This window comes from Thunnus thynnus, chromosome 22 (assembly GCF_963924715.1).
Source record: "Thunnus thynnus chromosome 22, fThuThy2.1, whole genome shotgun sequence".
Taxonomy (NCBI): Eukaryota; Metazoa; Chordata; class Actinopteri; order Scombriformes; family Scombridae; genus Thunnus; species Thunnus thynnus.
The window spans coordinates 21,025,563-21,035,889 of record NC_089538.1 but is presented as its reverse complement, the minus strand read 5'-3'; the positions used below and the strand labels follow the sequence as shown (position 1 = coordinate 21,035,889).

The following is a 10,327-nucleotide window of genomic DNA, read 5'->3' as shown; positions in this document are numbered from 1 at the left end:
AGTCAGTTTTATTTTCTCCAGGGTTTATGCGCAGCCGTAAAAACTCACTTTCTTTTAAAGAAGAAAAGTTAGCAAAACCTTGTTATGTAAAGGCAGGATGGGTGGAGATTTTAGAAATGTTTTATACATTAAAAACATAAAAAACTCCAGCCGTTTTCTCTTTACCTAACTAGCTGAAAGGGAATAAAAACAATTCACTATTCAGATATCTTTTTTACTTTATAGTTTATTACAGGAGTACATTTAACAATCACGGTAACAAAAAAGGAAAGGAAGAAAGTAGAACAAGACATTCATATTTAAACTAAATGAACATTTTTTTCCTGTAAAAAGAAATAAAAATATTATGTACAGAATGACATAAGACAGGTTTGGAGAAACCATCAGGTGAGAGGAAGGGGAAGTGTAGTCGCATGGCACTTAAAAAATAGACATACCTCGCAAGTGCTTTCTGTTTTCCATAATTAATATCAAATAAAATGCAGTGATAATAAGTCTGAATAACAAAACAAATAATAATTATTACAGTAATCAATCAACAATATTAACATTTTAAACACTGTTTACAATATAACTGAAATACATAACATTCTAAATACATCCAATATTTACCAAAGACCTTCTCATTTAGGCTAAAAACTCTAAATCTGTAATAGAATAAAAAATAGCATTTCAGATATCTTATAACAACAATATTAATCGTACAGTAACATTAATATTAGGTTATTAGTAGACGTAAATAGCTGATTTTCCCCATGGCTTGCTAAAGAAAGGAATATTGTACAAATTAATATACACTATAACCTATTAACGCTCTTTTTGCTTTCACACAATGCAAATATTTTAATTAGCTAAATTACATATATATGTATATATGTATAATTTAGCTAATTAAAATATTTATATATATATTTATATATATAAGAAATAGCAAATCTCACTCGATACAAACTATTGTTGCAATCTAGAACTCTCAATTAGAAAATGTACACAAGAAAAGCAGCAAAAAAAATGTATTTTCATATCTTTTTATCATGAAGAAATCAGTGGTGTGGTTGGTAGAAAGAGTGAACAATGTCTGGCACAGGCAGAGTCCATCTGGAATGCTATTGGACAACCTCATTGGTCTCCTGAAACCTCATTGGTCCTTCTCTCTCAGGCTTCGGTTCTTAGAACTCCGTTTGAGGGTTCTGGAATGTCCCAGAGTTCCGTCAGCAAGTCCCAGAGTTCCGTTGTAGAAGCTTTCCACGTATGGAAAATTTTCAAAAACACTTCCTCTCCGATCATTAAACACAAAAGCTCTGAGAGTTCTGATTGTGCAATCACCTCGAACAATAAATCTCTTTCAGCTAATAAAGTTGCTTAAACCATGGAATTTATTTTGTTTTGCATTCTTAGCGTTGATTGGAGGAGCAGCAAGACAGAACATCACCTTCCCCACAGAATTCAAAATGGCTGCCCCAAGGAGATGGGAAAATAAAAAAAAACCCAAAACAAAACAAAAAAAAAAAAAACAGCACACAAATAAACACAGAATGACAAAGCAACACTCAAGCAGCATTTATGTAGGTCTTCTCCACCTCCACCTTATCCCCTCTGTCTTTTCTCCTCCTCCAGCTCAGGAAGTTGCGCCACTTTGTGAGAGCAAGTTCTCTATCGTATCCTCGTCGCGGGACAAAGTCGCCGTCTGACGTAGAGGTACAATCTCAATGCAACTTGGAAGTGTAGTTTATGTATCAAAGCACAGGTTCAAAGAGTTTACAAAGTAGACCTGGACCTCATTACTGTTTGACCTGGATTTAATTTCTTTAATCTTGTGTGAAGCCAATTGGGAATTCTTATTGTTTAATTTCACCGAAATTGCTTCCTTGGGGGGGTGGGGGATACAAAATGGTTGCAGAAGGTAATACGTCAAGTGAGAGCTACTGGAAACCCCTGATATCATTTTGTTAATGTGAACAGAAAGCAGAGCAATCGACAGCTTTTCAAAGAGTAATCGGTCCAGCTCTGAAACTTCAACAGTGAGTTAAGTGATAGTCTTTTTTATGTGCAGCTTTTTTATGTTCAAAGTTAAATATCAAAAAGCAAAAGGCTTATTTGTTATTCACCACAATGTCTACTCTGCACCTGAGTTTACACATACCATCAAGTTTACTGGGATATGCTATGCTGTATATGGGCAACATTTTGAGTCAATGCAAGTGGGCAACTTCGACGAAGAGGAGAGTGATGCAAAGTTTTCAGCGGACATACAGATCATAAGGAAAGCTAGGAATAAGTTTTTTTGCAGTTTCTTTGTCTTGTGAGTGCAGTTTCTGTTGATTGCTTCCAGTTCGTTTATAAACTGGAACCCAAAAAAAAGAATAGACTGTCATTTTGAATAATGAAAAAGCTATAATGATGGTACTGATCTTCCATCAAGGATTTACCTCCTAAAGAAGTATCTTGAAGAGTTACTGGATGTAAACTGCACTCTTCTTTCACTCAAGCACTAAGATTGCTAGAATAAAAACTCTGTGACTCTCACCTGTTATGTCCTTTATATTGTTTTCTTATAATGTTGGTAATTTGAGAGCTGAAGCTTATTCTACTGTTGTGTTGAAAATCAGTGAGGATCATCAAGTGTAGAGGCCTCTTCACGAGAAAAAAAAAACAAAAAAAAAACAGCAGGTCAAGTAGGAAATAAAACAAATTGCCCATTTACATCACTTCAAAATGTTATGTGTTCTTCCCTTTAAAATATCAAGCCAGTACATCTTCCCCATCAGAGCTACATCCCTCATTTTCAGCCCTTTCCTTCACTGCCTGAATTGATACTTGACCATAATTAGCAGTACAAATTTAAACTGGTCAAAGTATTTACTGCATCATGATAGCTTGAAGATATGGTGCGGAGCCAATCTGACAAGCTCAGCAGCATTATCTATTCGTGTCACAACCTGCTACCCATTGTGCTATGATCCTTTTGACTACATCTGTAAGCTAGTAAACAATTTGAATTTTGATGAACCTTTGACGAAAAACACCTGAAAAAAAAAAGCCACCACTGATTTCTGTCATTCTTTCAAATCTTTTTCAAATAAGCAGAAAACATGAGTTGCATCTGGGTGGCACTGTGAAGAATGCTAGCCCCAGATTTACCAGCTTGGACCAGTAAATCTAAAACTTGCAGTCTTACAACTATATATCCATCTCTTTTACCCTGGTAGACAACTGAAATGGTTCATTGATTTTGATTAAGCACAAGCAAAATGCTAAAATATCATATTCTTTCATCCTATACCCTGTTTCATCCATCTCGCCTTCCCTCCACAACCGTCTTTACTTTTACTTTTCTAATGTCAACACTTCATTTCACCAAAAGTACCACCATACTTCTCTTTCTCCCATTGTGCACTACCCACATTCTCTTTCAAATTATATTACATAGCTTTTTTGTACATACATTTTGTTTGTATATTTCTTTAAAAAAATACAGAGAATAGAGCATAATTAAGAACTTTTTTTTTTGGCAGCTTCTTCCTTTCTTGGAGGAAAGTCCCAAACATCATCAGTTGTAACAAGAGGCGAAGACTTCTACTTTTCTTTTAGTCTGAAAAGGAACCTTCAACTTGGCAGAGCAAAGGTGGAGAAGAAAAAATAACTCTGAAATTCCTTCTTTCCTTCCTTCAATCTTCTTCAATCACTCACCCCCCCTACTCGTTAACTTTCCGCCCTTCAAACCGTCGCTCCAAGCAGCTCTTCAGACTTGGCCATGATCTCATTCTGGTTGGAGTCCAGGCCGTAGAACTTGACCTTCAGCCCGTCAACCGGGTGGACCACAGGTACTGTGACCACACGGGGGAACTGCCGGGTGGCCAGCTCGAAGCGGCTGGTGCTTGCCAGCTCGATAGCCAGGATGCGGAGGAAGAGGGTGGCGAGCTGCTTCCCCAGGCAAGACCGGACCCCACCGCCAAAGGGCAGGTAGTGGAAGCGTCCCTCTTTGTCTTCACCTCGCTCTTGGCTGAAGCGGTCAGGGTCGAAGGCGTCCACATCCTTGAAGACAGCTGAGGTGTCGTGAGTGTCCCGAATGCTGTACATCACACTCCAGCCCTTTGGAATCTGGACTCCCTGGAGACAGAAAGACAGAGAAATGCAACCAGTGAGCATGTTTGTAAGGGTAAAATCATGACTGCAAGTAGAAAATTGTCGCATTTTGACACATCAGCTTGTAAGGCCAGAGATTTTGGAAGTTGCAAAACATCCATTTCTTGTATCTCTGACTGCACATGGTGGACTTTTCTTCACTTTCAGGCATAATCTATCTATCTATCAGTTGGGATGGCAGTTCGTCCGTTGTAAATATGTCCATAAAACCTTGTCTTGAAGTAGTTTCCTGTAGTTTGATCAGACTGTCTAGGCTCTTCTTCTGTGTAAGTTCTTAGAAAATTCTTGCAGACTATGTTCTGACTTCTGATCACCTATTCTTTAAACATGAGATGTCAGATCCTCCTGTTGTTTGATAGGATTGTGTTTTATCTTAATGAACCGAACTATCATTCTTTAGAAAAGAACAGAAATGGCAGATTTTTGTTGAAACCTGAGTTCGACTGGCATTGCTCTTTCTTGCCCAAACTAAAAACTCAAATCAGAGCACAAAAATTGCAAAGATGCTAAATGTGCCCTTTGGAAAGCATTGTTTTACACATGACAAGAGACACAAAGACATAAAAACCATTATCATCCCTACGGTGTCTAAGAAAGTATTACTAGGTCACTCACATCAAGCTCAAAGGTCTGCATGGCGGTCCGGTAGGCCCCTGAGACAGGCGTAAAGAGTCTCAGCACCTCCTTGATGACACAGTCCAGGTACTTGAGGCTGACGATGGTGTCCAGCCTCAACTCTCCTTCAGGGCAGAGGCAGCCGTTATGGAGGAGGCCCCTGGCTCTCAGCTCCTCCCTGAGGCGCTCCAGGACAGCAGGGTGGCGGAGGAGCTGCATGATGAGGGAGGTGCTGGCGCTGGCAGTGGTGGCGAAGGCGGCAAAGATCAGCTCGATGGTCGACTCCTGTGGGATGATAGAGAGATGTAGTGGTATATCAGTGCACTGGTGAGCAATGTCTACCTATGACCTCTTGTCACAAATGTCTTTGTCTAAGGGTTGTGACCAGTTCAACTGAGTGATTCTCTAGACTCCCAAAGAGGTAAAACCCTCCAATATTTCAAAATAAAAAGATATGATAAAAGACAGAAAAATAAGTAAAAGTTTGTGTAACACAAGTTTTTTTGGATTCAACCCTCAGAGTTGTTGTGCAACCTGTTGGGGGCTCCCAAGTCCCAAGTTGAGAACCATTTTATCAGTGAACCCAATACGTCTCTGATGCAAGAATGTTTTTAAAGTCTTTTCCTCAAAGATAAAAGAAAAAACATCCAAACACAGACTCCGCACCCATCACTATTACTACTTACTACGTAGGCCAGAGCTGAGGGGAGAGCCAGTCACTGATACGGAAAATAAAGCATAATTCTAGTATGAGCACAAGCACAAACTGACTGCAGGACTATAGTGAGGGCATACGAGTTGATTTGCCTTTACTTTGTGGGCAAGCCAACTGGATTCTCCGTCAGCTCCTGATGGGCTAATTGCTTGTCACTTGAATGAAGGGTCCAGAAAGTGGAAATATAGATGGTAGTGTTGTGAACTGAAGGGTGAAGGTGGATATTATCCAAATGCCGAATCAAAGCCATGATTACTGTTTTTGAGGTGGCGGCAATACAAAATACAAGAATTATTACTGTAGAAAGCATATTTTCTCACCCTGCATGTTATAAACTCCGCAGCGGTATTTTGATTTATTCTTTTTAAAATACAAAATATTTTTGGTTAACGATTTTAAGCCAAATTGTGAGAAAACTCTCAACCTGGGACTTCAACCATACTTTGGGCACGAATCCACTACCAGCACCTCAAGCTTGCCATTTGTTTCGTAACGACGTACGGCCAAAAAAAAAGTCTAAAGCCAATACATAATAAAAGTATGTTGTTTTTAGTTCCTGAAAAGTAGTGTGTTTGGAAATATGAAGTTCGTATCCAATAACAACATTTAGCCTGCCGTACCAGGTTCATTATTAAGGTAGTGGAATAAATAACACAGAGGCTGGGCTGCACGACACTCATTATAAACCCCTCATCTGCCATCATCTGTGTCAAAACACATCTCTGCCTCCACCTACGTGTGTGTATGTGTTATATATGCGTGCGTCAGAAAACTGCAGGAGAGTGCTTTGGCCTGGGCCTCTGCGACAGGGGCTCCCCAGTTCACTTTGTGTGTGTATTTATATATGTGTGTGAGTGTGTGTGTACAGGAGGCCTCTTTCAGACCCCTAGCAGGGGGGGTGTTGACTTATTTTTGGCCCTGGACTTAACCCAGAAACCACAGGAACGAGAGCGAAGCAGAGAGAGTTGAGTTTCCACAGAATTCCTCAGAATTACTTTAATAGGTAAATAGAGGGTGTGCCCGTCCATGAGCGTGTGTATGAGTGTGTGAATTTCACTGATACAATCTGTCTACAGGCATCAGCTTAGCATCCCTGTCGTCACATTCTAGATAAAGATGTGTATCATGGGTCACACGTGTTGTTTCTGATGAAGATGATTTGTGAGACTAATTATGATGATTGTTGATATGTGTGTGTGTGTGTGTTCACTCAGGCCAGGCAGGTTCCCTCTGGCAGCACTTTACTAAGTAAACAGCGAGTGTGTTCTTATTTATGTGTGTCGGACTGTGAGTATGTTTGCACATATACGGTGTGCACCAGAGTTGGTGTGTATCTGTACCGTGTTAATGCTCTAACATGTGTTTGTGTGTGTTCTTGTGTGCGTCTGGCTCCTCTCCAGCATATGTTTGCACATCTTCTCCTCCCTACTCAGGTGACTTTTGTGCATAGATGTGTTACCTTCAGTTCTTGCATGGTGAGCTCAGTGCCGTTCTCTTTGGCGCTCTCCATCAGGACATCAAGTGCGTCGCTGTAATCCTTCCCGTGGGTACACAGCGGCTTTTCCCTGATGGCTTTCTCTATGCTTTTCTGCAGTGTGTCTCGTGCACGGATACCCTGCAAAACACACACGAAAGAAGAAAGTTAACCAATTGTAGCCAACAACTGTTGCTCGTGTTTGCTTTGCTCGCTTTGCTTAGATTTCTTAATCAGGTTAATGTCTCTGCACATACAAAATGTGTTGTGTTTCCTGCCGTGAGAAGACAACACAGAAGTTAAGTTTACTTTTGTACAGTAATGAGAGAAAGTTTGTCGGGAAAGCAGAACAGAGGATCAATACATACCTTCCTGTAGCCGCTAAATGGCAGGTCTATGGGCAGGCTGAAGAGGTTGTTAACAAAGTCCTGGAAGGTTGAGAACAGATGCCTCATCTCCTCTTCTGACACCCTGAAGCCCAGCAGCACCCTCACCGCCATGGTGAATGACAATCTCTGGCTCTCCCTGTGGAAAGACAACCAATCAGCATCCGATCAGTCACGCCTCGTCTAAAAATGCAATGTGATACCTGACTAAAGATGAGTCTTCACTTGCATTTACACCCTTTCTTTGTGTTCTTGTCCAGCAGTTCCGACAATGATTTTGCACATGATACCTTTTGTGCCCAAATCAATGACTTTACTTCTTTAATCAAAAGTTTCTACCTGTTCAGAATCAATTTCTACATTAGGACCCCCAATGTACCTGTAGACATTGATGGGCTCAGGGTTGGAGCTCCACACTCGGAGGCTCTCCTGGATGACCTGCTGGATTTTGGGGAGGTAGGACTCCAAGGCCTCGTGGCTGAACACTTTGGCAAACACCTGGGTAGACAGAAATAGCACATAGTTGTATTAAAAATGCAGAATGTGAATGCACCTGTCTACACATGACACAAAACCATTGAGACACAGATAAAGATCAGCCAGGATTTTCATTAAATGCTCATAAATTATCAGACTTGGAACACAGACAGGAAGCATTGAGACATTTGTTTGAACCGATACAAGTCAAAGCAGAGGACAAAAGCACTGATTAGGCACACATACAGTATACTATAATCCCCACCCGTCTTACAGTAGTACAAACACGCACACAAGCAGAATGTCTTTAGGAAACCTCTGAGCGTGGTAAATCCTCACTGACAGGGTGTGTGAGTAGATGACAGGAAGAGCAAGTTTATTCTGCTTTAATATTTACATTTATTATCTTCACCCGGGAGGGTTATTATTTGTCTTGTTTGTTCGTCTTCTGTATCTGTTAGTTTGCAGAACATCTCAAAACTCTCTGTGGAATTTGGTGGAAAGTTCAGCCATTGGCCAAGGAGGAATTGATGAGTTTTTGGTTTGGATAACGCCATTATATAGCCATTTACAAAGCATCTAACCTTTTTGCACACATTCCTGCCTACACACATTCGATTTGTTTGCATAAAACCTCATTTCATCTCATCACTCACATATTTGGTGCAACAAATATTTGGGTAACACTGAAAAACAGAGACGTCTTTTGATGTCATACCATTTTCCTGCAACTGGATCTAAATTTTTGTAGGTATGGTCCATTTAACAAACTCTGAGAGCAATTGCAACCACATTTATATGACAAATAGAGCAATTGCAACCAAATTTATATGATAAATGCATATCCATATAAGTCGCACACATTCCTGGCTACACAAATTCGATTTGTTTGCATAAAACCTCATTTTTTTCACCACTCACATATTTGGTGCAACAAATATTTGGGTAACACTGAAAAACAGAGACGTCTTTTGATGTCATACCATTTTCCTGCAACTGGTATCTAAATTTTTGTAAGCATGGTCCATTTGACAAACTCTTAGAGAGCAACTGCAACCAAATTTATATGATAAATGCACATATCAATGATGAATAACCCTCCAAAATGGCATTTCATCTATGGATGGCACTAAAAACACTTATATTGCTGTAGTTTTTGTACTTTAAAAACATAACATTGTGTTTATTCTATATGCTACTGCTCTCTTTCTCAATCAGTAATATCTCTAGAAATTTTCTATCCATTAATCCCCTTCTCTCTCTCTTGAAATATACCCAGACAAGACTTTCCATCATGTGTTCATTCTTATTCATTTTCTGCGATACTCATTCCTTATTCATCCCCAATTTCTCTCTCTCTTTCTTTCCCTCTCCCCCACTCTCTCCTTCTTTACTTTTTAACAGCAGAGACTTATACATTGTGGAGGTTTTCCCCTGTAGTCAGCAGAACTAGAATGACAGACAGAAAGAGCAAGAGAGGAGGAGGAGGGGGGGCGAGAGTTAAGTCTTTCCTGGCTGCTTGTAGTATTTCTTAGTATGAATCAGTCACCAGTCGTCAGTGTTGTTTGGACAAATAACATTCCATCTGATTTAACCTCCAAAACTGCCCTTAAAACAGTTTTGGAAATGATTTAGAAGTAGAGAACACTGGAGAGGAGAGGAGAAAAGAGAGCGGACCGGACTAAGAATAGGGCTTTTATATTAATATGAATCAGTCACTAACACTTAGGTTTATTTGGATAAATAACATTCTGGTGTGTTTAACCTTTAGAGCTTTTCCCAAAACAGTAATGTATTGGTTTAAATGTACAAGAGACCAGAAGAGAGTGAAGCATATTGCTGCTAAATGGGTTTAAAACTCTTAGAAATGTCGACTTTAACAGACAAACAGGAACAATTGTGTTTTTTTTTTAGAAAAGTTTGCGAGAGTTCAATGTTCACGAGAGTTTCTCAAGCCATAAAAAGCTGTGAAATCCTTCAGCTTATTAAATTCAGGTTTTATTTTATCTGAAATGTTGTCCCCAGTAATCGCAGGAAGCCAATGCAGCACATTGTCGAGCAAGTTGGGGCGACTGGTACACGTGGTTTGCATTTTCTGCTCAATGAAATGGGAATGGAACATTTGAACAGGCAAATTTTATATTAGAGATGAATACTTCTGTCAGCGGACGGTCAATACTCTAATTCAGTTGACTTTAAGAGCCTTGCAATTGTGTTGGAAATGCCAATTAAGATGTGGGTTGAACAAACGCATCCAGATTTGTTTTGCCTATACAATAGTTTCTTTGTACTGTGCGGTGGCCGTGGCTCAGAGGTAGAGCAGGTCGTCCACTAATCGGAAGATCAGCGGTTCGATCTCCAGCTTCTCCAGGCCGCAAGGCAACGTGTCCTTGGGAACGTACTGAACCCCAAATTCTTCCCGAAAGGCTTTGCCATTGATGTGTGTGTGAATAAACATTAGAAACTCCTCCTGATGAGCAGGTTGGCACCTTGCATGGCAGCCTCTGCCACTCA

At 40.1% G+C, this 10,327-nt stretch overlaps 1 protein-coding gene across 1 annotated transcript in view; it reads right to left on the bottom strand.

Moving 5' to 3' along the window:
• Positions 1 to 214: 214 nt before the first annotated feature.
• Positions 215 to 10,327, bottom strand: part of cyp26b1 (cytochrome P450, family 26, subfamily b, polypeptide 1) — a 38,871-nt gene continuing 28,758 nt past the window's right edge. The window contains exons 3-7 of the mRNA XM_067579185.1: positions 7,716 to 7,834; positions 7,319 to 7,475; positions 6,936 to 7,091; positions 4,762 to 5,046; positions 215 to 4,110 (exon numbers count right to left, since the gene is read on the bottom strand). Of these exons, the coding sequence (XP_067435286.1) occupies positions 3,718 to 4,110; positions 4,762 to 5,046; positions 6,936 to 7,091; positions 7,319 to 7,475; positions 7,716 to 7,834 (1,110 nt within the window). The 3' untranslated portion in view covers positions 215 to 3,717. The remainder of the gene's footprint in view (positions 4,111 to 4,761; positions 5,047 to 6,935; positions 7,092 to 7,318; positions 7,476 to 7,715; positions 7,835 to 10,327) is intronic.